At 39.0% G+C, this 27,560-nt stretch overlaps 1 protein-coding gene across 1 annotated transcript; it reads right to left on the reverse strand.

Annotated features, from left to right (window-relative positions):
* Positions 1-631: 631 nt before the first annotated feature.
* lrrc3b (leucine rich repeat containing 3B) lies at positions 632-26,017 on the reverse strand. Its single transcript, XM_084739047.1, has 2 exons — positions 25,869-26,017; positions 632-2,381 (listed from the first exon to the last, which is right to left on the reverse strand). The coding sequence occupies exon 2, from the start codon at positions 2,233-2,235 to the stop codon at positions 1,453-1,455; it is 783 nt and encodes a 260-aa protein (XP_084595173.1). The 5' UTR covers positions 2,236-2,381; positions 25,869-26,017; the 3' UTR covers positions 632-1,452.
* Between the last annotated feature and the right edge of the window lie 1,543 nt (positions 26,018-27,560).

Here is a 27,560-nt window from a genome sequence, read left to right on the forward strand (position 1 = left end):
TTAAATGTAAAATTTGTAATGGTACAGTCTTTGTCAACCTTGTAATGAACATTACTACTCCAACAAGGATTAGCCTTGTAAGATCTGAAATCACTTCTTATACTTAATGTGCTGATTCCATCTCAATATCTGCCTCAGTGCACCACATGTTAAATGAATTTAACACTGAGTTAATCTACAAGTTATAGCCTAAAGTTATAATAACTGTTGTTTTCCATTCTTCTTTGGTGCTTTATACTAATACTATGCCAGAATGGTGACCCTGAACCATATTTAAGAAACCACTAGTTCTAAGCTAATTTAACCTAGCTCGTAATGTTGACGTAGCATTGACAAACTAGCTTAAACTAGCTATGATTTTGTTTTACTATCTCTTAATTTTGTTATTTCTAATCTTTTATTCATTTCTTTTTTTGTCAGAAATGGACCTCCATAGATTCCAGTATCCTCCATAGCTGCAATGCGGCATGGTTTAAACTGCTTAATGTTTTAAGTGATATCTTGCCTTCCTATCACTATCACAACAGTTTTAATAATTGTAGTTTTGTCAGTTTTGGGTGGGTTTTATGCCAATACATTGCCAAAACTGCAACTCTCAACGCTGGTTGGGAGACCACTGGTTCTAAGCTAACCTGGCTCATAATGGCCATGTCCCACTGACAAGCTAGCTTAAGTTAGCTATGATTTTGTTTTACTATTTCTTAACTGTGTCCTCCATTTTGGTGAAATATTGTCTACCCATCTCTATCAAATTTGTCTTAACTGTGATTTGTTCATTTAAAAACAAGCCACCACAGCTCAAGACTAATAGGAAGATAGGAGTACTTTAGATCTCATATCTGTATACCACAGGCTTCCAAGCTTTTATGGTCTAAAATATTACAGAATATATAGATCAAATCATCTCCATAAGCAGGCCATGGATTCAAAATGTTGAAACTTCTGTGCAAAACTGTCAGTAGGACTTTACATTTAATTTCAAGAAGTATGGAAGATGTAGTTGATTTAGTGTTTGCAAAACTTAATCTTGGGGGCTTTGAGATACCAAAATGAGGGCTCTGGGAAATGAAGTTTAGGGTGTTACCTCTTACAAATATATTTCTTTTTATCAGATATTCCAAATTTTAATCTAAAAAAGCAATTATCATGTCAATATTTAAACCTGAGATTCAATTTTTTAAAACTCCATATGCAATTTGTGTAGAAAAGACAATGTTGGTGCTGACTTTTAGTCTCTGTGGCCTCCCCTCTCAACTCATCTCAGATCAGTCATGAACAAACCCTGGTAAGGACATACGACAAAATTTCCATAATACAAAGAATTCTCAGCAGATTTGATGCTCACATCACCTAAAAGTTTAAAATAGTAAACACTATAAAGTTGGGTCCTGTTACATAAACATTTTGGTGTTCATTAGGGTTGTGTAGGACACAGTCACTTTGACACTGCCGTCAGACCACAGTGCTTATGTCGTCAGCCTCGTCGGGTTTCTTGGGCTTGCTGGGGAGAGACTTGAGGTACTCCAGGTGGCGTCGGGCATCCTCCTGGTTCTGACGGACATAATACACCACATATGAAATGACCATGGCAAACCAGCCGAACATGGTCACCAGCATAGCGTAGTCTGTGGTCCTTTTGGCCAGATTACAGAGGTCCATATCCACTGCCAAGAAAGGTCGTCCCTCCTGGTCATGAAGCTCCGAGCTCCTGCAGAGAACCCGGGTGGCAGCCTCATGGTTGTGGGCCATTCCACCGATGGCCTGCTGGAGGGCGCAGTCACAATGCCAGGGGTTATCATCCACAATGACACGGGCCTTGAGCCGAGCAAAGGCATCCTTGTGTACGCTAGTGATGCGGTTGTGGGAGAGGTCCAGCACCTGTAACGTCGCCTCTATGCCACTGAAGGCACCTTCCCCTAATGTCTCCACCGCATTGTACGAAAGGTTGAGCTCCCTCAAAAGCCTGAGTCCATGGAAGGCTTGATCGGGCACGGCGCCTATCTGGTTGTGGTCCAGCCTCAGCAGGACGGTGTCTACCGGGAGGCTGGGAGGGATCTCTTTGAGGCGGGACTGACTGCAGGAAACATTGAGGCCGTGGAGGTGGGGGTCGCGTTGGCAGATGCAGCCCTTTGGACACATGCTGGCCGAGGGGAAGCACAGGGCCATGAGGACAAGGCTCTGGAGGAGCAGGCACATGGGGATGGAGCGCGACAGCCACAAGTCCAGCAGAGTCATACTGACTGGCCGTCAGCAGCATCCCGCCTGGGGCCACAACACCGCCACTGGTCCCTTACACACATTGCATTGTGACGACGGGTCCTCACTGTCCGTCCACTGAAGATAATAGAGTGTGAACAGATGTTATCATGCTGCCTTGAGGCCTGAAACAAGATCAAAAAGAGAGACAGGGTGAACAAATACGTTTCCTACATATTATCTAGTGTGACATATCACCATCGCAGGCACTTCAAATTTGGATACTTGTGTTATCTTTATGTGACTGCTGACAAACTGGCAGGAACACATTTTTCTAGGCATGTCACGATCAAGTTATTTTGGCCCTGTCAGAGTCATTCAGAGGTCATGTAAAGCAACTATAAATGTGTATTCTGAGTTTGTCATGCCACAGAAATGTGTTATGAACCACCCAGCCAAATTTGAATGATGATTAAAAAAAATGTCTCAACACTGGGGGTGTGTCTGCTCTGCAGTCTCAGCATTAAACACCACTACGACCGGAAACCATGTGAAACATGGACGCTCACGTTGAGCAGCTTTATTGGACATGTCCAGACATGTTTAAGCCACCAGAGCCAGAGGACGTTGACAGGATGGAGTCTTTTTTTCTTCCGTGACAGTTTGTTGGAACTGAAGTGAACAGCTGGACTGATTTGGAATGAGAGAGTCACTGAAGGTATGTTTGTAACTGACCATAAGGAAGGGCAAGGGAAGGGGAAAGCGGTATTGTTGCTGTATTGGTACGTGGGACTTATTTAGTATTGGGTTACGGTTAACACAGAACACAGAAATCATGAACAACAGTTTAACATTTTACTCTATTATTCAGTACTACTTAGTTCTAACATGAACAATGTATTGAAAAGACTTAACAGACTTTAATAATATAACAGCAAACATCTGAGTCTGTCTGCACCAATATCAGGTGTATATTGCAGTGTGACCATTAGCTTTACTTATCTATGTAATGTGTGCAGAGACATCAGTGGGAAATAGCTTTGAAAAAAGAATAGGTGTTTGAAATTAATTGCATAAAATTCCTTCCTTTTGGTGCCCCTCCAGCTGCTGGTGCCCTCGGTGACCATCTGCCCATGATGCATTTGTATATCATGAATACTAGATAAAAAAAACGATCGTAACCATCCATCTATGAAAGGTATGGGTAAGGTAATTTAAGTCTAGTTTATATTCATAACACCTGCAGATTGTATTTCCACATTCATGCACTTAATAATCATTTGTAAGGAGGAAAATAACATGTTTTATGATAGGTTGTTAACCAAGGTGACTAATTCCACATCAGCCATCTCACACTGATCTCAGACACATCTTACTGTTAGGAGTGAGTCACATTCTTACAGCAGATCACAAGACAGCACAAAGAGACGACAGCTCTATAACCTGAGGTGTTCACATTCAGCACAAACACGGCATTGTTCTTCGTACCACCATTCATAAAGACAAGCATGTAATGTATGTGTTCAGCTCTTCTTTTCATGTGTTCTTGTATTGTGCAAGGTTTCAACATTTAGTTGTTCAGTGAAAGCTTTACAAATGACTGTTCTATAAGCATCTTAGATCTTTTCCAAGACAAATGTACTGGTGAACAGAGAGTGACTCCAGAATAAGAAACACGATCAGGTTTATTGCCAAGTAGGTTTTCACATTCAACTCATTGCCTTGGTGTTAAGCTGCATAATGGCCACAATTAAACAAAAGAGGAAAGAAATAAGTACTGCATAGGTCATGAGACATTAATTTTAAATATACATTAACAATTCAAATATGTAAAATCTATGTAGGGCTGCACAATTAATCATAACTGCAATAAAACACGTCTCACAATGTGACCATGTGCAATGTCCAAATGAAAGAACCAGAACCAAACTGCAAAATTTTTGAAAAAGGAAAAATGTATGTAAGTACTGTAGTACTGCATAGATGACCAGGGCTAAAAATCCTCTTCTCCAGATGAAAGACAATGTTTGTTTGGTACAGATCTCAATAAGTATGACATCATTGTGATTCTTTTTTTTTCCAGTGAACATTGTACTGCAAAACTGATCATTTCCACTAGTACAGCCCTAAATCTATGTATATGTATGTACATTGTTTAATATGAAAAAAAAAATGAGTTGTGGAAATACTGACTGTGCAAATGTTGTATAAAGACAAAAGAATTGTGCGAAAATAAAATCCCAAAGAGTTGCAAAAAATTTGCCATAACGTCACGTGTCAGATTGGATGTGAAGCATGAAAGTGACGTGTACATGACACGTTTTGCAGTGTGAGTTTGTTTGGAATACATAGGAGCTGAGCTGAAGAACACTCTTTTAGTGCTAGAACAATTAGTTAATTAATCAATTAACTGATCAAAAGAACAGTATTTGGCAACTATTTTTTGGGGGATGCATCTATCAACTGAACAGAGACTGGTACTGGAGGGTTTTCAGTGTGACTGGCCCTGAGGAGTGACCGGCCAGTCAACGCCACACATCCGATTCTGTACCGATCAAATTCACACGTATGTTCCACACGATGGTCACGTCACGCATGCAGTGACACAGACAGCAACGTCACAGCCACAACAGCGCTGCTCACAGCCGCACACACTCTCAGACACATGTTTGGATGAGGTCTGTGTCAGCGATAGATTCCAAGAACCGGATACAGAGAAGACAGACAGTCTACAAAGAGATGGCGCAGCTGGCAGTGTCGCCGAACAACAGCGAATGGTAGCCAGCAGCAGACTGCTGCTCACAAATCTTACCTCCATTACTGGCTGAAGAATAATTAAAGGATGAATGGCTGCATTCATAAAGTGCTTTTCTAGTCTTCCGCCCATTCAAAGCACTTTACAACACTTGTCATATTTACCCATTCACATGCACATTCATACACTAATTGCAGCGGCTGCCATGCAAGGTGCCTCCGCTCCTCAGAAAGTAACCAGTCACACACATTCATACACTTATAGCTATGCCTTTGGGGGCAATTTGGGGTTTAGTATCTTTCCCAAGGATACTTCTAGGGATTGAAACGACAGTCTTCCAATTAGTGGACGATCAAAATCTATCACTGAGCCACAGCCACCCACAGAACAAACAACCTGTGTTAACACATCTCCCCAAACATTTTTTCATCCAGATATGTTTCATTTCTGCTTCTGTTTTTCTCACTGAAAAGCTTTACTAATCTACAGAAAAATGTTGCACCGCATCAATCTGTGGTTTGTTTTGTTTGTTGTTCTGGTACATGATTTTAATATAATAACATAATAAGGCTGTAACCTGGAGCACTTCTGGAGGAAATTTAAGTTATTTCATATTCAGTGTTTTATTATGGAACCAAATTTACATTTACATTGCATCTTTACAATAGTGCTTGTGTATTCTGTCAAGTATAGTTCTTAGAAATACTGAAAATCTGAAGTGGCTAAAATCGGAAGCAGCAGGTCACACCTATGAAGAAATTGAAAATCAGAATCAGATAAGAAAGATGCAATCGGTGCATCTCTAACTATTTTGATATTTGATTAATGGTCTCAGTCATTTTTCAAGCAAAATGATAAACATTTGTGGTTTCAGCTTCTTCAGTGTGAGGATTTGCTGCTTTCCTTCATCATTCATGACTGTAAATGAAGGGTCTTTGGGTTTTTGACTGTTGGTTGGAACCAAAAAATGAAAATAATGATAATAATCAAAACAAGTGGAAAGACGGAAAATATCCTAGAAGATTCTTCTGAGAGAAATTAAGCCTCTAAAATATAATTAATGAGCACCTGATGACTTGTTGACTATTGGCTTTAACTAATGACTAATAGTCGACTAGGAAAATCTCTAGTCGGAGCAGCCCTAGTGCATGGAGCCCCATACATTTCAGATGTCCATTAGTTGTTAGCAGTACCAACTTGTAAACCTCTCATAATTTCATTTAAATAACTGTTTGGGACCCAAAAGATAAAATCATCCAATATCTCAGAAAAAATCTAAGATTAGAGAAAAGATCTAAAAGTGAAAAAAAGTGACCCCCAGATTTACCTGGTGACCCTATCTTGGTATATTTTCATGCAAATAATTTTGTCACATCTTGCCACAGAGTATATTTTCTGTTTTATTTTGTATTTTTACTAAGTAAGTGATCTAAATGAATGATGAGTACTTCTTCCTCCACTGATGAAAAGATGTGAAGTATTAAAGCTAGATTGCTGCTCTCTTTCTTTTAACCACATTCCCGCAAATAGATTGTGAAAAGGCTGTTTACTGCTCATACAGGCATCTTCCATTTCTCTGTCTTGGCACAGGACAATGCTGTAATGTCTAACAACAGCCTATGAGCAAGTGGAGAGGCGAGGGATCATCTGTTTTCTGCAGCACAGAGAGGACCAGTTACATCTTCCAGGCCCACATCAAGCTGTTTATCCAGCTGCTGCTCTGCCACGAGAGGCGAAACCTGTTGTTGAATGGAAATGGGCTTTGTGCTGGATGTATTACAGCTGCACTGTGGATGGGAGGCCTGATTTTCAGACATGTGGCCTCCTTATTACTGTTCATCAAAACCCCCTCATAAATCACCTCACGTTACTGGTTTGTTCATCAGGGGGAGTCACGCCACAATGGGAATAACAAAGGCTGTAAGTGGATCCACAGGGAGTGGCTAACAGCCACAATATCTTCAATAATATCTCACCATTCAAATATTAAATGCTAATTGGTTTTTGTTAAGACTTCAGATTGCTCTCACATGCACGAGGGATACAAAGGAATCAATGCATAATGTTTTTAAAAGTATAATCAATTCATGTTAATAGATTACTGCTGATTCAAACTCAGCATTTCCTATTGCTGCTTGTTCATAGTAACTAATGCAACATGCCCTTGATACTGTAGATGATTTGATTTTAATTTAGCATCTTAAACATGGGTTGGCATCTATAGCACCGTGTTAGACTGGTTTTATTCATATGTCCAAAATGGGACTTGTAGCGTTGCTATTAGTGATAGCAGATCACCAATAGCAACATAATCTTTGCTTTGTGGAGTACCTCAGGGGTCAATCCATGGCCCCCCGCTTTTCTCCATTTACAATACCATTTGGACACATAATCCGAAGAAACAATGTTAGTTTTACTTTTATTTCGACCACACCAGTAGCAGCCAAACAGATACTAAATACTGAAGTCTGTTTTGTTGAATAATTTCCTTCAACTTAATACACACAAATCAAGTCATTAACATGGGCTCAGACACCACACATAATCACGTCTCACTACAATTTGGTTCATCAAATCTTGGTGTTGTTTTCTTGTTTGGGAGAAAGGGGCCCTTTTGTGCCTTTATTTACACTGGATAGCAGAGTGTATGACAAGATGGGGGAGAGAGTGGGGGCTGAATTTTAATTGTCTTAAAAAGTTAGTTGGCATCTCTGGCACTCTGTTAGACTTGTTTAATTCATATCTCCAAAATACAATTTATAGTGTTGCTATTGGTGCTAGCAGATTATCTTCAGAATCTTTGCTTTGTGGAGTACCACAAGGGTCAATCCTCGGCCCTTTGCCTTTCTCCATTTACATTACCTGTAAGGCACATAATCCATTTTTTTCACGGATGACACAGCTTTATTTCTCTTTCAACCCCACCAGTAACCACCAATTACTCTGTGTGTGCTTTTTGTGACGTTATTTGGACAGGATGGCAAAAGGTACAACAGCAAAGGGCACGCAGCAAAGGGTCACAGCCGGAGATCGAACCCACGGCTGCTCCAGAGGACTGACAGTCAGTAACTGAGCTTTGCACAGTCTTCTAAGATCTAAGGTCTGGTCCTGTCTCCCAAGAACCTGCAAATTGTAATTCATGTATTCATCACACCCCGTCTAGACCACTGTAACTCAGTCTACTCATGTTTTATGCAAATACAACCTTTCCAAACTTAATTTAATTCAAAATGCTGCTGCTAGACTCCTCACTAATTCAGACAAAAGAATACATATAAGCCCAGTTTTAGCCTACCACACTGGGGACCTGTGTGTTTCAGAATCACTTTTAAGATTTTAATTATCACTTTTATTTTAATGTTGCTATTGGTGATAGCAGATCTTCCACATGATCTTTGCTTTGTGGAAAACTTAAGGGGTCAGTCCTCGGCCCTTTGCTTTTCTCCATTTAGGTTACCACTAGGACACATAATCTGCAGAAACAATATTAGGGTTTTTTGCTGATGTCTCACAGCTTTATTTCTCTTTCCACCCAACCAGTAGCAACCAATTAATTACTTTTAGGGGATGCCTAAATTAAGATAAAAATGGGTTCTTTTGTTGAATAATTTCCTTCAACTTAACACAAACAAATTAAGTCATTATCATAAGGCCAAAAACCACAAGTAATCACTTTTTGATGGTTTTCTGTGCCTTTATTTGGACAGGACATTCAAACAAAAGACTATTTTAAGATTTTAATTATCACTTTTAAGGCATGGATGAGTCCGGCCCCTGAGTATATCAATGACTGTTGAATTCCATATGTAGCCTGAGATCCTCTGGTTGGTCCCTTTTGGTGATTCCAAGAACCAGACTGAAAACTATCGGCAACCAGACCTTTGCTATCAGGGCCGCATCCTTCTGGAACGCCTTCCCAGAGGAGGTCAGGCAAACCACATCTTTGTTCTCACACTCACAGCAACACACTTGTGCTTTCACTTGCTGTGTACATCAAATCATCTATTCTATTATTCTTAATATCTTATACTTTATCACATACTTAACTTTAGTTTATTCTTATATTTATGTTCTTTATACAATGCTCTAATTTCACTGACATTTACTGGATTCTGTATTTATTTCATGAAAATAATGATAAGAAATGTCTCCAAAACAATGTTCATTTTTATTTTTATTTTTCCTCAGCAGATGTCAGGGAGTAATGGAATAAAAAGCAGCCACAGTGAGATGTTAGATGAAGAGCTGCAGGCAACAGACTGCTCAACTCAGCAAAGTAAACATCTTTTTCTGTGTCCTGCTGCTGTGTGGAAAACTCCTGGCGCTGAGTGCAGCATGAAATCTGATTGCTGTGGCAATTATTGGCTGACTTCTCTATTAAAACAACATGTTTGTTTGGTTGCAGTGTGAACGGGTCAGTCAATAGTTCTTCTGTTGGATTCCTGACAAAGCGGCCGCTCAAAGAGAGTTTTCTGCTCTGAGACCTGTAGAACTAAACAATACTTGTAAATCGTTTTTGTGTGTGGTGATCTGTGCATATTGTTTGTTGTGATATTGATGTCTGCCTGTGTTGAATGTTCCTGACACTGCTGTGTTAAGCTCACATACAATGCTGTACCGAAAGTTAATTCCACCGACCTTGGTTGCGTGGTCTTTAATAATAATTGGGATCGATTGATTGATATTACCATGGTAACCAGGGGTGTTGCCAAATCATCCATGACTGAAACCATATAGGGCTGGATTATACTCTCAAGTGGACATATAAACAGACGTGTGCCACCACCAGAGACGCCTATTAGGTCTGTTTACACTACTTTCTGGAGTCCGCTTGAAGGACACTGTCAACACATGAGCAGTGGATCAATGTCTGAAGAAGCCACATGGATAAGTCTGCACGCACTACAAATTGGGGGTATGTGTGTGTCCACACAGAGCCTCTGTTGCAGCCCTACATATTGGCGGTAAACACAAAGCTACAGCTGAAGCTGCTGGGTAGACTTACTAACCCCCAAGATTTTCTGATATTTCTCCCTATTTATGACAAATTTCTGGCGCTATACAGTTATTCCTTTAACTTATTATATTTTATAATGTGACATCACTGTGTTTAAAATCTGGATAAGTTTATGGACAGGAAACAAAGAAAGATCATGTGGTTTGGGTTAAAAATGGTCACTCTCCCAAGATCTTCCATGGGTCTGGTGTTCCTTTCTAGACATGACCGTGAGTGAGTGATGGACAGAGGAATGGAGAGTACTAAAAGAAAGAGAGCAGACTTCAGACATTCAGAAAGAAAGTTTTAAAGGAAAAGAGTTCATTTTTTCTTAGAGTGGCCTAACTAACATGCTCTGACAAAAATATTTGTTATTGTAATCTAATTTAAAATTAGACGAGGTAAGGTTGAATCTTGTTATCACATTATGTTTTTCAGTACAGTGTCAGTTTCAGCTTATTTGCAGGCACTTCTTTGCCAAAATGTGTATTTATTATTTTGTTATTTTTAAAGTCACCAGAATGCAAAAACTAAAGTCTATGAAACTCAGATTCTAAGACTGCAACTAATGATTCATTTCATAGCCAATTAATTGGTGAATTATTTTCTCGATTAATTGATTAACAGTTGTTTGTTTTAAAATGTCAGAAAATTGAAATGAAAAACATCAATCAGTGTTTACCAGAACCTGAGATGACGTCCTCAAATGTTTTGTTTCATACACAACCCAAAGATATTTAGTTTCCTGTCAGAGAGAAAGAAACCAAAAAATATTCACTTTAAGAAGCAGAAATCAGAATTTTGATTTTTTCTTGTTGATGATTACTTGAATGATCAATTAATAATCAATTAATTGTTGCAGCTCTACCCCACACCTGTGACTTTGGTTTGAAAATCCTCCCCGTTTTCAAGGACTCAAAGTTGACAAGTACGCTGATGGGAATTTCGTTACTTTTGTAGGAATTTGGTCGTAAAAAGTATTGGTCGAACTGAAATTCTGACCTGATGATTCCACTTGATAAAAAGTCTGAGGACCAATAAATGTATTACAATTCATCCTGACAGGAACATAAATTTCATGATAAACCTTCTGCTAGATATTGAGACAATTCACATTCAACTACAGATGCTAACCTCATGGTACCAGGGGGAAGGTCACCAAAGTCATCAGGATTCATCCTGAAACAGTGAATGTCTGTAAAGAATACTGTGTCAGTACATCACATAAATATTAATTTTTTATACCTACTGGTAGCGCTACAGAAAAAGTCAGGCAATCACCAAATTCATTAAGATTCACCTTCAGGCTACAATAAATGTGTGTACAAAATGTCAGGGGAAGCCATGCGGTAGCTGTTGAGATATTTCAGTCTGGACCAGTGATGGAGGGTTGAGGGATGACAAAACATTTCCATCCCTAAAGCCACACAGCCAGCAAGACTAAAAAAACTGAGCTGTCAAATGGAATTTGAAGCCATTAGCTTGAGGGGCCTTTCAAATGACACGAATATGCTTCTGTGTGAAGTCTTATTTCTGTCTGTTTAACCAACAGCTCTGCTCTACAATAAGGTCCACAGCCCTGGGATTGTAGATGGGCCTTTTGCCAACATGTAGTTTTAAAACCTTTCTTATTTTAGTTTTTAGTGTACTCATGTGTAGCATACTCTTGGACAATATATGTTTGAAAGGATAAGTCTGGTGATATTTTTCTTACTGTGAAAAAAAAGTCATGAAAAGACCCAAACCAGCACAAGTATTGCATTTGCATCAAAGCTGGGGCAGATCTAGGGAGAGATTCATGGGGTGAAAAGAAGGTGGCATGGAGACTTTAAGAGGTGGCAAATAGTAAAAAATGCTAATTTAATTTTCATATCTTTAAAGATTTTTCCACACATGTCTGTTTTTAATTGAACATAAGTTCATCACCTGGCCTGGTGATGTGGCCAGAATAGGTCATTAAATTATATGTGTTAGAGCGTCATCTCCTGCTGCATTCACTTGCACTCAGGTTTCAGAGTTTCAGTCTTGGTAAATTTCCATCTAGCCACAACTTTTCATGTAGATATATTCTGAACAAGAACAGTCTAAAACTGGGGTGGCAGCTGGGGTGGCAAGGCATCTTTTAGGGGTGGCAACTGCCACCCCAGGCCACCCCTCTAGATCTGCCCCTGCATTAAAGGCTGACACGTCGTATTCCTCTGTGCCACTGAATTCCATTATACTACTGAAAACCCATCAATGTTCCTTCATTACCATAAACAAACACACTGTGTCCCACATACACCGTCCTGCTGCCCAAATACTCACTAAGTGTAGATTAATCCACCGCTGAAAATAGTCCCAAACAAATGCACTATTTCTCTCTGTTTGATTAATGTTTGACAAAAACTACACACGGCAGCTGTTTTAAGATATTACTCAGCCTTGCTTAAAAAAAAGAAGAAAGAAACTAGTTTTATTTGAATGTTGCATTCGTGACCCAAGAATTTCCATCTTCAGTGGGCTTGAGGCTGAGTGCCGCAGGATTTAACAAATTTCAAATCTCTATTAACTACTATCTAACATTGTGAAATGGTACCCAAAAATGGGTGTCATAAACATTAATGAGGCCTTAAATGTTGCTGTTCAGGAGAAAAGTAAAGAGTATATCAGCAGTTTATATAAAGCCCAAATGCTACTTTAATTGCTATAGTTTGCCTTGAGCCTCTACTAAAACTTTTAGCTATAACTTGAGAGGAGTCAACACAGTTAACCTGAACGTCCTTAGAAACCACACCAGCCTTTGTTGCTTTAGAATTGTCTTTCTTTAAAGTCATTGTCACCAGGACACTTTGTTTAAATGCTTAAAGGAAAAATTCAGCATTTTAGTCAAGATGAGGATTTCCAAACGTGAGAGGAAATGACTGATAGCAAACTAGCATCTGTGTATTAAGTACAGAGCTGGAGTCAGGGTGTGGTTAGCCTAGCTTAGCATAAAGACTCAAAGCAGGGGGACAAAAGAGATGGTACCAAACTGGGAAACTTTTGATTCAGGTAAATTAAATTGTAGTTGAATAGCACCAAATCATAACAAAGTTAACTCAGGGCGTTTTACAAATATACCATACTCTTTATAAACACAAACCCACCAAGAGCAAGCACTGAGGCGACTGTGGCGAGGAAAAACTGTGAGGAGCTGCATTCAGTGACTGTGTTAGACTGTTAACTAATAAACAGTAACTCCCTTGAAAACCAGAAATTGCTGTTAGATTGCTGTTTGCTATTGGGTTAAACAAATCAGTTACAAAATGTCAGCTTAGGTGTTGTTATGGCCTTTCTTCATTATGGACAAGGCTAGGCTAGGCTAGCTGTTCCACCCCTTCTTCAGGTATTTATGCTAAGCTAAGCTAACCATTTGTTAGAATCAACCAATCAAACACTCACTCCCAACTTGTCAAATATGGCAGCTTGGTCAGTGGTCCTGTACGCTATAAACTACAACATTAAAGGTACCACTCTGGCATCAGCTTTGCACGTGCTTGGTTCCGCAGTTAAGTTAGTGATAACAAATATGCAACAACCAGGTAGACTTTCAAAATAAAGGCACAAAACTACTTAAGTAGGTTTAGGCAGGTTTAGGGAAATATCATGGTTTGGATTAAAATTTGTTTGTTATGTAAGTAAGTCATATAAGTTATACAAAAGCCATGTCAAAACATAATGCTAGAGGGCCGCCAGAAATGACACTAGAAGCTTTACCAGATACTTTACGACATACCTGTATGCACTGTACTGTATGTACTCATTCTTGAATATAAGGACAAAAATGTATTTTGAGGGAGGTTTGATTTTTACTCTACAATAATGCCTGCTAATGATTTAATATTTCATTAAATGTAGAAATCAGCCCAGTCAGAGAGAAAATCTGATGGAGTTGACACAATGTTACATTTGTTCATTTCGTAGTATAGTCATAGTCAGCAAACATTTTATTTTTTAAAGTGTCTCAGAGTTCTCTTAATACTAATCAAAATACAGATTTTTAAACCATAATTCTTATTTAGCTTTGATTTAAAATGAATGAATCTGTCAAAAAATAGAAAGTTTACCAGTGTTTGAGCAGTATTCCTGCCTTTTTTAAACCAGGAAGTGAGACAGGGGTCCTCAGAGTGTAGCTAACCCTTTTTAAGCGTGATTAAATCATATTTTTGTAAAATTCTGAGTTGATGGAAATCTGGAACACAACTTTAAAGGGCCAACATTTTCATAGAAATTATATTTTAAAACAAAGATGATCATGATAGCACATTTTTATACCTGTCTTATCAGCAGGTATTGGTAGTTTTAGATTTTGAAGACTTTAAACACATTTTTAAACTGTGTGAAGCTGTGAATGCTTGTCTGGGACAAGGCTGTTTTCTGGCATGGAGCAAGTTTAAATGACATATTACATATAGGGCTGCACAATTAATCAGAATTTCAAACTCACAAATCAATCAAAATAACAGCAATTAAATCTTTTTCTAGTTCAGCCCTAATTACATACAGTAAATCCTTAAAGGATAGATTTCCACCAAAAATTTGAATTAAGAGTGTTGGTATTAATATTTTACTCATTTATTTTGGTAAGACACGATTTGTCCTAGTTCTCAAGAATGAGAGATTCCAGCCACCCTGCTGTGGAACAGGAAGGATGCAGATGAGGAAACTTCCAAACCCAGCCCAGTGTCGGGGAGTGTGACCTCCACAACCTCTGTTCTATCACTCTGCATTTCATATTAGACATTAAAAATACTGGGCCGTGCCAGCTGAGAGAGGCCCGTCCCTCATTTGAGACAGAACGCTCTGCTCTCTCCCTTTCCTCCCCGAGAGGCATGATTTCGTGTAACCTTGTGAACCACTGTCTCACCCCATCTCATCTCGTGTACAGGCTGGACGAGCTCAAACGTCTGCTGTGTGTAAAACTAATCCATGTTTCAGTATCTAAAATCTTCCATCTAGCCTTTGGGTGAGCCCCAAATTGACTACAGGAGGGTTAGCAGCAGACTCCTCACACACAGGGATTTGTATAATACTGTGAATTTTTAAGTTTTTGAAAGGTAGGACGAAATCGGTGTTCCTACACAGAATTTCAAGCGGTGCGTGCAACCAAGATATCTCCGGTGTCAGGTCAGAGATTCTCGAGCAACGCCTCCTCAAGAGTTCAATTTCTCTTCCCAGTATTTCGAGGATTCTTGGCCTGGGTTATGAAACCTCCCACTGTAATTCATTGAATATGTACCAGTCAATTAAGGCGCCTAATGATTCAAAGCTGGCATGGGAAAAACAATTCAACGTCCCATTCACAGAGACAGAACAATGCTGCTGAGGATAATTAAAAAAGCTACCAAGGGATGTCACAACTCCACGTACTCAGTTTAAGATTTTAATTGTTTTTGCTGGATTCCATGAATGTTAGATAGACCCTGACTTCAAGATGATACAGACTGCTGGAGGTGTGAAACATCCACTGGGACTCCTACACACACATTATGTGAACGTCTTTTAATGTATGAGATTTGGCAGCAAATGCACGGTCATAATAAAGAGATTATATACTGTATATGCATAAAGGCTGCTCATTAGTAAGCTCTGGTTTGGTGATTTGCAGGACAAAAGACGTCTCAACATTTTGGTTAAATCTGCATTAAATTAGGATGTTTTTAGACGTCTACCTTACATCTTACATCTCACCTACCACCGTTTTATAATTCACAATGAAACTGAATTGATTCACACTGTTTTCTGTCCAGAGATGAAGAACAGATATGACAGATTTGTATGATGGGATAAATTAGTGCAGAAAAATCAGATGGTGAGCCGAAGAAGACGACTTTTAGCTGAGGAGGAACAAAAGCCACAAATGAGAACTGATAACTTTGATCCCTTACATGTGAAGTTCACACTAAAACAGCTAAAATATGACTAGAATATGACCCATAATACATAAAATGAATATAAATGAAAATATACTCTTTGTTTATGATTATGATTTATGTTTCTGGATTATAGCTACAATGATTAATTGATTATTACTCTATCATCAAATTAATTGCCAACTATTTTAATTATTGATTAATCATTTTGAGTCATTTTTTAAATTAAAAAAATCTGATTTCAGTTTGTTCAGCTATTTCAGTTTCTTTACTCCACCTATGACAATAAACTGAATATCTTTGTGTTTTGGACATAACAAAACACTGGAGGACGACAGCTTGGGTTTTGGAAAACACCATTTTTCACCATTTTCTGACATTTTACAGACCAAACCACTAATCAATTAATAACTGATTAATTGAGACAGATAAATCAATGATGAAAATTATTGTTGGTTGCATCCCTACTCTGGATCATTCCAATATTTAGGGGATCATATAATGGAAGACGTTCCAGCCATGTTTAATTTTCTATAAACTCTTTCAAATGTTATCAGAACTTTTAATTGTAGCCAAATATCTGATTTCCTTACACCAAGTTAAATAAGTTAAATAACTTGCTAAGTTTAGTTCATTTGAAAAGAAAGGATTTCAGATGAGTTATGGACCTTTTAATGTTTTTCATTTTATCTGATAAATATCAGACAAAGCAAGTGGAGTGTCCCTGTCTTAAGGGCACAGTAAGGCAAGGCAAGGCAATTTTATTTATATAGCACCATTCATACACAGGGCAATTCAAGGTGCTTTATGTTTCAAATGAAAAAATTAATACAAAATATTGTGTCGCAAATTATATAAAATGAGCAGTTTGCTCTGAAACACTGGGAGCGTGTCTGCTCTGCTGTCTCAGTGTCAAACACCACTACGACCTGAAAACCTGAAACATGGACGCTCCAACATGTCTGTGCCACCAGAGCCAGAGGACGGTGACAGGATGGTATTTTTTTCCTTCTGTGTCGGGTTGTTGGAACTGAAGTGAGCTGAAGTGAACTGCTGGACTTATTTGGACTGAGAGAGTCACTGAAGGGACGTTTATAACTGACTGTTAGGGGAGAGGAAGGGGAGTTGGTGTCGTTCATGTGTTGGTCCATGGGGCTTATATAGTGTTGGGGGACCATGATGTAATATTTATTGAGGTCTGTACCAAACAAACATGTTTTCTTTTATCTGGAGAAAAAGACTTTTAGGTCAAGTCATCTCTGTAGCATTACAGTACTTCATTATAATGCTCTATTCTCACACATTTTCCCTTTTTCAAACAATTCCGATTTGGTTCTGGTTCTGCAATTATACTTGGCCATACTGCGATTTTATTAGGATTGTGAAGGATTGTGCAGCCCTACAGAGTGTTGTAGTGAGTGTGTAACTTTAGTGAGCATGACTGAGGGAACGTGGTAGACGAATTACTGTCTATGGTGGCAGACAGTGATGGAGAATACACACTGAGCGGAGGCAAAGGTGAGCAGTGAAGTTGTCTGTCTGGCAGTAAATGTACAGTTTAGGTTTGAGGTTGCCAGTGAATTAACAGCGTCACTATAATGATCAGCTCTGGGAAGGTGACGAAGGTGAAAAAAATAAAATCACCTCTTTCTGATGTAATCAGTAACCTCTGTGTTCTAGATATCACAGTTGTATACAACTAATCTGCAACAGCACTGCTTTAAGAGTAACGTAATCCTGCTTCAAATACTTTTGTCCCCATCACAATAAGGGAACATTTTTAATGAATATTAAACAAAGAAAAACACATTTTCAGAATGTTAAATTACAATGTATTTCATTAGTTTTGTCAACAATATTCACTCAGCTCAGCTATAATCTACTGTGATGAACATTGTAATGGTTATGTGTACATGTCATACATGTTTATCTTGGCAAAGAACCGGAATAAGTACTGATATTCTGAGCATGACACAGGACAGATTTACCAAGTCAGTATTTACAGTAACCAAACCCACAGTCTTTGCTTCAACTTAACCAAAGATTTTTTCTGGCCTAAACCTTTCCACACTGGGGACTCAAGGAGTGAACAACGGCCTCTGAAGTCCTGTGTTTTGTGTACTCACCCACCCCAACACCTCCCTACGCCTCCCCTGTGGTACAGCACGAGGGCACAGATCTGCTACTTCAAAAACTGTTGCCAGTGAATATTCTAGGCAGAAGTTGCGCTTCCCTCAAAAATGATTTGGCAAAACAAATCAGGAGTGAGCATACTTTCTAGGAGACATGGTTGGATGGTTTGAACAGATGGGGATAACGGTGCACATTCGCACTCAGCTGGGCCACAAAAGTGATGGAAGTATGGAAGTAGTTGTGTGATGAATGAAAAGAGGAGAACTTGTGAATGAAGTGGGCATCCAACAAGACTGTTTTTGTTTTTTGTTTTTTTTTCATAAAGTCACAGAGATCGTTGGACACAGTGCCCCTTGATCCCACCACTGGTGTTCGGGCTACAACAGCTGATTGATTAAAATTAATAACAGTTTCATGACTGATTAGCGATTGATGTATATAATGATGCACTGCACACATCAACCAATGCTATCTCTTGTGTAGGTCACATGATAAATTACAGGAAATAATGCCGTCTCCTTTGATTCTGGAGAAAGAAAAATTGAAAAATGACAGAGGCGGAAACTACGGACACACTGGAGAAAAGTGCAGAGACAGAGACTACCATTGTTATGGAACAGAAAAGTGTGGAGGCAAAGGCTAACCTCGTCATAGCAGAGAAAAGTGCAGAGACGAACGTTGTTATACTGCAGAAGTGCAGAAGCTAACATTGTTATAGCACAGAAAAGTGCAGAGGCTAACTTTATAATAGTGCAGAAAAGTGCACTGGCAGAGGCTAACCTGGTTATAGCAGAGAAAAGTGCACTGGCAGAGGCTAAGGTTGTTATAATAGAGGAAGTGCGGAGGCTAACATTGTTATAGCACAGAAAGGGCAGAGGCTAATGTTGTTAAACTGCAGAAAGGTGCAGAGGCTAACATGTTATAGTGCAGAAAGTTACAGAGGCAGAAGCTATCATTGTTATAGCAGAGAAAAGTGCAGAGGCTAACACTGTTATAGTGGAGAAAACTGCAGAGGCAGAGGCTAATGTTATAGCAGGGAGAAGTGCAGAGGCTAAAGTTATTATCCGTTACCGTGGAGAAAAGTGAGAAGGCAAAGGCTAACTTGGACAGTGGAGAAAAGTGTACAACCCATGTCGTCTGAAGTATGGGCTCACTTTACTTTAAAGCCTTCAAAGAAGAATGATAGTTGCAAAATGTGCAAAACTGATCTTGCATGGCGCTGCAGCACAGCACTGTGTGAGCATGCAGTCATGAGCCATGGGTGAAGGGGACTTTTGGTGAATTAGTACATTAGTCCATTGTGTCCGTCCATCTACTGTCCATCTGTTTCTAATTATTTTTCAATGAGGTGTATTCATTTGTTGTACGAGCCTGATGTTGTGTGTCGCTGGCAGATTTGTGCCTATTTTGATGGAACAATGCAGATACAGGTTCCAATTTAATAAACAACATAAAAGAAGTTTTAACAGACAGTGAATCCTGTATATCTTTGCAGCAGAAACTTGTGCAAGTTGCAGTGCATGGCTGCATCTCCCATGTGCATTGATTTAATTTCTTTTTTTAGCACTGGCTTTGTCTGTATTTGCCTTTTACACCAGCAATTTTAACTAAAACATCAAGCCATGTATGGAGTTACATGTAAATTCTGCTACTATGCTCACGTTGTCTCAAAGCAACATAAGTGACTGTGTTCTGAGGGAGATCTGCTCACCACAGCGAGCAGCTGTTCTGACTGAAGGTATCCTGAACATGCTGCTGAGGCCAAATAGGGACACTGGTTACACTCTTCCCTCAAGGACCCACTTCACCAAGCTGATGGAGTCCAAGTCCAAGGAGACATTCCAGAGAGTGAAGACTGCCATAAAAGTCAACAGCAAAATTGCTCTCACAACTGGTGTATGGACGAGTGTTATTTAAACTGTTCAGCTTGTTTAAAATGAAGGCCTGAACAGATTTTTGTTTGGAGATAAAATGTAACAAGACCTGCTGTATGCACTTTATTAAAACATTTTTTGTACTCGATGTAGCATATATTAGCTTTTTGTTTTTCAAATAAAGACCTTAGTCTGTGTATGTGTTTTTTTGTTTGTTTTGTTTTGTTTTTTTAATAAAATGTTGGAATTGATACAATTTTGCTTTGTCATTTTATATGATTAAAGGGATAGTTCACCCAAAAATGAAAATTCAGTGATTGTCTGCTCACCCTCATGCTGATTGAGGGTCAGGTTTATTTTGTTAGTCCACAAAACACTGCTGGAGTTTGACAGGAGGACAGTGCTGCAGGATCTCACAAACAACGGAAGTGAATGGTGACCAGTTTTCAAACATAAAAAACAACTGGGGAAAAAAACAACATAAAATGCCTCCATACTGCTTGTGTGGCATAATCCAAGTCTCCTAAAGTCTTGACATGCTATTTGCACACCATCATAACACACAGTTCAGACAGTGTGCATATGTACATGAACATGGCTCCAAGCTAAAGATCTACAGTGAAGATTCAGGCTAAACACATGCTGGGGCTTTAGAAGACTTGTCTTACACCAGACGAGCAGTATGGAGGATTTTGTGTTTTTATTTTCTTGTTTTTTAATGTTTGAAAACTGATCACACTGATAGGACACCTCGAACTGCAAACAAGCTCAGTTAAGACTCTATGATGTCTTAAGACTCTGATACTTCTATGATGAGTTTTTGATCCATGTAGATTTTAGATTTTGCAAAACTTTCTTCAAGACTTAAAATGCAATTTACAAATCTACAGTGTCATAATGTAAAGTCTACGAGCTGAGTGGGAACGAGCGAGCAGGGGCAAGGGAGGAAACACTACTGCACATACTCTGTGGGCCGTATAACCAGGAAGTAAACCTGGGAGATAGAAAACTTTTTCATCTTATGCGCCAGGCGAGCAACTCTGAAAATCTGAAATCCTAGTATGAAGCCAATAGTCATGAATTACAGACTGTTAACTGGGAAATCTGACAGCATGCAAACACAGTGGTGGTGATGACAAGAACATAACAGGGAGAAGATCCCCTGTGCTTCCTCAGACTGGCTGACAGGCTGCAGGCTGCAGTGACGGGTTTGTGGACAGAAAGGTAGGGAGGCTTTCTACTTCGTGTGGTGTGCAGACTGCTCTAAATAAATAACATAATATTTGTAAGAAATAACACATTTGAAATTGAGAAGTTTGAACTTATTTTTTACAAAATAAATGACATTTTTGTTCTCATAGAGAGTGTAAAGTACTGAAAAAAGGTGCCATTGATAATAGGTGATAAAATGAATTAATGCATTCATGCACGCACACTCAACATTATCGTATCTTGAGCTGCAACGATTGATTGAATAATCAATTATTAAAGAGTCATATTTTAAGAAAAAGATTCCAGTATGAATATTCTCTGGTTTCTCTGCTCCTTTATGATAGTAAACTGAACAAGACAAGACATTTATGGAAGTCATTTTTGCCTTTGAGACACTAATCAACATTTTTCACCATTTCCTGACCGATTAATCCACAAAATAATCGACAGATTAATCAACTGGAAATAATCATTAGTTGCCGGCCCTAATTGTAACAATAAAATAAAATCTGATTTAGCCTTTGAGTTATTGGAAAACCCTTAAACTCAAACCATGCATAATGATTCCGACAACATGGTGATGACATGAGAACAAGCTCAAAATAAAACCAATATACAGGTCTGACTATTCATACACACTGTTCATTCAGGCATTCTGCCACTGGGTAGTTGACTGCAATCAGACTGTTTGTGCTTTTTCTGCAAAAGGAGGAACTCGCAATCAGAGAATCATTAGCCTGCCGGTGAGAAGCGGGTTCTGTCCCTCTGCTCGGTACTGCTCTTTCAGCAGGACAAAGCACAAGGAAAAGCTGGAAGGACAGACGCACTACAACCTCTAAAACCTCACAGCAGAGCTGCTCCACTGCTTTTGCAGGTTGGATCGTGAAAGGTCAGATCACCTCGCCCGCGAGAATGAGGGATAACATGCTGTGCACCAGCTAACAGGCTAAAATATCAGCTGATACCTGTGACTCCGCTGGTGATTGCAGCATTTAAGGAAAAGACTGATAAGCTTAATCATAAGGCAGTTATTAAGGTCAGAAATTGCAAAAAGATCACAACAGTGTCACAAGCAGCCCAGTTTTTAGGCTTTAGATGGTTCAGTCTGATTAGCAGGTAGCTGCTTATATGAAATAACTGCACACAACCTGCTCAGCACCCAACAGAAGAGGAACATTAAAGGTCCAGTGTGGAAGATTTGCAGAGATCAGTCTGCAGAATATGGAAGAAAGTGAATATAAGATTCATAAATATGTCTTCATTAGTGTTTAATCACCTGATAATAAGAATTGATTTGTTTCATTGCTTTTGAATGAGCTTTTCATAGCTACAGAGGGTGTGGGTCCTCTTGTATGGAGTCTGTTAAAGTAGCCCAGAGTGGACAAACCAAACACTGTCTTTAGACGCAGCCTTTCGCGTTTTTCACAGCCACTGTAGGTTTTCCTTCATGCTTGGAAGCAGAGAGTAAAAGGAGGCATTTACAATCTGCAAGCTCACCTCTAGAGGTCACTAAATCCTACACACTGGTCCTTTAAGTTGGTGAATAACTGGTGAGTGGACAGATATTTTACGTCTGCCAGACAACTGTTAATTAAAGGTAGAATATGCAGAATTTGTGCCAGGAAGATAACTGATCATTGAGTCTCATTCCCAGGACTTTAACATACACATACATATGTTAAAGTTTTCCAGCCAACCATCATCAGCCCATCTATTGGTGACTGGTGATATCTTCATCCCCCACTCCCACCTCCTCCCGTCCCCCTGAGTGTCAGCTGGGACATGTGTGTAAGCGGGGAATTCACTATGTTGCATAAACTGCGTACCTTCACTACGTCCAGTATAAAAATATTCATAAAGTGTCAAGAAATTAAATATCACAACTATTTTCCTTTTAAAACAGAGAAATATAACCGTACACCTTCTGAAATCAAGTTTCTCTCTTTTACCGAACTAAGACAAGCTTAACTTGCTCGTTAACTCCTTGTTAAACACACATCGCTCAAACTCGACAGGAAAACATGTAAAACTCACCCAAACTGTCTTTGTTAGTCTGCCCACTGTCCCAACAACCACCAGCTCTGTTTTGTCCTAATAAATCCTTCATTCATCGCGTGCAGAGCGGGGCTCAAAATCGCCCAAAAAATCCAACAGACGATCGTTTCTGCCTTATTGTTGATAAGCGATAGATCTGTCTAACCCTATTAGGTTGGTAAATACACACACTGTAAATACATCTAATACACATCTAAGAATGTTGTGTACATATAAATTCATATTAGAATTTCAGTGATTTTAGTGGTTTTTCACCTAGATGAATCGGACCTGGCCTTATAATGTCATGTGGTCCGACCGTGATTTATCTTAAAATTAATTCCTTTCCTTAACATTTTCATTTCAAGTTCTCAGTAATATTTAAGTGTTAGAAACTAAGTAGTTGCATTTCTTTTGTGTTTTTGTTTTATAAAGTCATATCACCTCTAAATTATAGCTGATATGCTTATTTTTCCTGTGAATCATATAACACTGACAGAAAACTTTTAAAAATAGCATTCACTTAAGTGTACTGTATGAGTGATTAATATTCTAGCCACAGATATAACACATTTTTATTTTGAATTCAACAAAGCTATAGCTGTTATTGGTTGCACCAAATAACATGAACCCCTTATATCTTTATATCAGTTGGCAGTGGCCCCAAGTATCCTGTATATGTATCTATTTTATATATGTTATATATAAGGCTTTGGTGGTATCAAGGTATTTCTGTATACCAGGGTATTTAGAAATCCAGAAGATTTGATTTACAATACTGTCATTGTGAATGAATTATTAGGAAGTAGAAAATGAATAATTGGCTGGTCATTTCTGCTCTATAGGCTCAGTCTCCCTGCTAATTAATTAAATATAACTAGATAAGGAATCATTAAAATATTGTCACATACACCTTAATTTTGACATGACTTCTTCCAACTATAAAAGCAGTGGATTAGCCGTATGATATATCTATAAATCATCTCCGTTCAGACATAATTTGTTGGTATCCACGGCAACAAGTGTCATCAAGTCCTTTAGCATGAATCTATGGAATAAAGACACTTATTTTCTGTGTATTCATTGGCCTTTGGGCCATATATATTTAAACCCGGTAAGATTTGTCTAAGAAGGTTAATTGCATATTAGACACAAAGCACTGTAAGCTAGACAATGTCATATATGCTACACTGACTTCTATTAGCAGCTTTTAATAATTTGTTTTTTTCCACACAAATACCACCACATACCATGCACCCCGGTGAAATGTCCAGAAGGTATTAAGATATGAAAAAACAGATACCGCCCAAGTCTATTAGAAATCAAATCAAATTTGTAGACCAAACAACTAACTGTGATCATAAGTCTCCTGCAAATAAGCAGATTAACAATTCTGCCATGAACATGTCACTGCACAAACTGTATCATAGAGGTGAAGAGGCTGAGATATTGAGCAGGGACTGAAAAACATGCTCAAGATTTAACCTCTTCAGTTCAGGATTTTATAATCTGTCCCTGTTATTCCATGATCTCACCAACACCAGGGTCCATAAGAAAAAAAAAAGACATTTCTGAAACTTAGTGCTAACCTATTTGGGTCTGAATACACTGACACTCCTCATCAATAAAACATGGAAAGGGTTGAATGATTTGGACTGAGTTTGTCTGATCACCCTCTCTGTATCTGAGACAGCTGGACTCCATAACTGTTGCGGGGTTTACCTCGTCAGTGAGGAGTCTGGTTGCCGCCTTGAGACTGTGACTGACAGGCTGGATGGAATCACCACATCTTGTCTGCATGTCCAGCAGGGAATCACCGAGAATCCCTGAACAATCCAGCTGTTGCCTCACATGTGGAAATCCCGTCTCCCTGCCTGCCACACAACTATTTAATTGCCGCATGCATGCGATCCATTTAAAGCAGTGTTCTCATATGACAGACACGGCTCTGCAAACACAGCCTGGCGTTTCTATGACCTGAGCAAACAGCGGATAACATAACAATTAGCTCCACAAATAATAATGTTATCACGTCCCCAGTCCAATAAACCCAACGCTGCCTGAATAAACTGCGCCTTATAAATGATAAGAACGTCACGCAAAACCCCATTTAAAAATTTAGTGATTTAACATATCACCCTTAATTGACAATCAACAGTTAGACTTATTGGAAAATTTTAAACATATTCTGAATCTACAGGAGAGACACTATAGTTCGGCACACGCAGGACACACCAAGCAGCAATTATTTATGTATCATTTTAACTTTTAAAAATGGTTGGCACTGGTCGCTACCGCCCTCCGCTGTGCATTTTATTGGAAAAAGATCGCCAGAAACTGCAGGAGAAGCCGGAATAAAGTTGGAATTTCTCTATTAATTAAGAGCTGATTGAGGGTTCTTAATAAGCCGAATTAATGCGTGGCTTTAAACACTCAGAATTCACATTTAGTTCTATTTTATATCTTGTGTCACAAGCAAAGAAACATTAAATAGAATTTTTTAAATGGCGTCTGGCAGGAGGTTCCCTGTGAAAACATCACGCACCAGCCCACCTGAGCTGCCGACACCAAATCAAAGCTGAATGTTCTCTCATTGTGACAAAATGCAAAATGCCAAACACAAGTACACATACACAGTCATCTAATATCTGAATTCTGGACGTCTCAAACACAATTGCTCAAAGCAACAGTTCAAGGCAGCGGGCACAGCAGACACACCGCACAAACATAATACAGCAGACAGCAGGAGCAACAGGCGACACAAGTCTCCTCACCTGCAGACACGGTCCTTGGCTGCACAAGTGAACACGTTCATATCACATGAAGCAGCGGCAGAGACAGACTGAGAGGACAGCCTGCCTGCTGGAGTATCCGCTCACTGATGCACAAGTCGCAGTGTGAATTCGCATCTTTTACCTTTCAGTATATAACACTGCACAGGAGTGAATGAGGAGAAAGGGAGGGGTTCTCTGTGTGAAGTCACCGGGTAACCAGGGCGACACCACTTCCTGTTTCAACCTTCAGTATAAAACCTTATTAATATTAAGTTGGTCCTCACGAATACAAATGTAATTTAAAAAATCGATTTAGTCATGTTTGTCAGAATCATGATTTAAAATTAAAACAATAGCCAACTGAAAAAGGAAGATCCAGTGTGTAGGATTTACACAGATTTCTTATCAGAATTTGTCAGAAATGGAAATAGTCACAACTATGTATTCATTATAGTATGGTCACTTGAAAATAAGAATGGTTGTGTTTTCCTTGTCTTATGAGACTTCTGTGTGGGCCGACCAGTACTGGATGTTTGGGGCAGATGCAGTTAAATAATGTAAGAAATTTTCGTTGTTAAATATTTGTTTTTCTAAAAATATAGCATAAAATTGCCACCAGCTTTGTTGCGATGCTCTCCTGTGTTAAAGTTGCTGTAAAAGGAATCCAGTTTTCCTTCTTTTCCAAAAAAAAAATATATATATATAATTTTCTTTTTTCAAACAAATAAACAAAAGAAAAAACACACTGAGACAATCAATGAATCAAAAAATCACAACAAACTACAACAAAGCAGGTCAAGATACATAAATATCAAACTGTACATCATATTATGTAGACCAGCTAACACCTCGGATCTCATCAACTTGTAACATAGTCTTTCATAGGAGGAGATTTTAGCCATTTTGTCAAACCACTCCTTCACTGATTTATCTCCTTTAGTTTTCCAATGTCGCAGCGCTCTCCTGCATCCAGTGATAAGTGCTATCCAGCACCATGAGATTTGATGAGTACTAAAACCACTTCCTCTCGGCAGCACACCTAATAGACAAAGCATTGGCATCTGTATGAGTGCAGAGGACATCACTGTATTGATGAAGGACGTAATCTTAAATCATAAAAGATCTATGATGGGGCATGAGTACAACATATGTAAGAGGGTGCCACAAGCAGCGGTGTGACATCTCTAACACAAATCAGAGTTTATAAGTCCTAACCACGCCATTTTACTTGGGGTCCAATAAATCCTATTGATAATTTTATAATTAATCAGGCGTGCCTGCATTTCTCTTGATACTTTAAACCATGATTCAATAATTTCCCTCCATATTCCACTAGTTATCTCTTCACCGATATCCCTCTCCCAGCATCCCTTAAGGACTTCAAAACTGGGTCGCTGAGAGCCCCTCCAAAGGTTATAAAAACATGATGTTTTCCTTTTTAAGTGCCAGTCCTGTTCCAATCTGTCCTGTATTTCAGGTGTTAGCAGAGTTTTCCTTCTAAATGCATTATACATATTAGAACTTAGTTGCTGAAAATGTAAGAAGACTGAGGACTATGTAGGACTGAATCATGGAGTTTGACCGTTAAACTGTTGTTGATGATTTCTGTGTTCAGGATTTTTTGAGGGGACCTGAAACATGGCTCAGTGACTCAGTGCCCTGACACCATATAAGCTCCACGACCCGACACAC

Source organism: Lutjanus erythropterus, chromosome 16, assembly GCF_056507025.1.
Source record: "Lutjanus erythropterus isolate fLutEry1 chromosome 16, fLutEry1.hap2, whole genome shotgun sequence".
Classification (NCBI taxonomy): Eukaryota; Metazoa; Chordata; class Actinopteri; order Lutjaniformes; family Lutjanidae; genus Lutjanus; species Lutjanus erythropterus.

What these genes read in the sequence shown, in the direction of transcription:
- lrrc3b (XM_084739047.1), bottom strand. Translation starts at nt 2,235, where the DNA reads ATGACTCTGCTGGACTTGTGGCTGTCGCGCTCCATCCCCATGTGCCTG.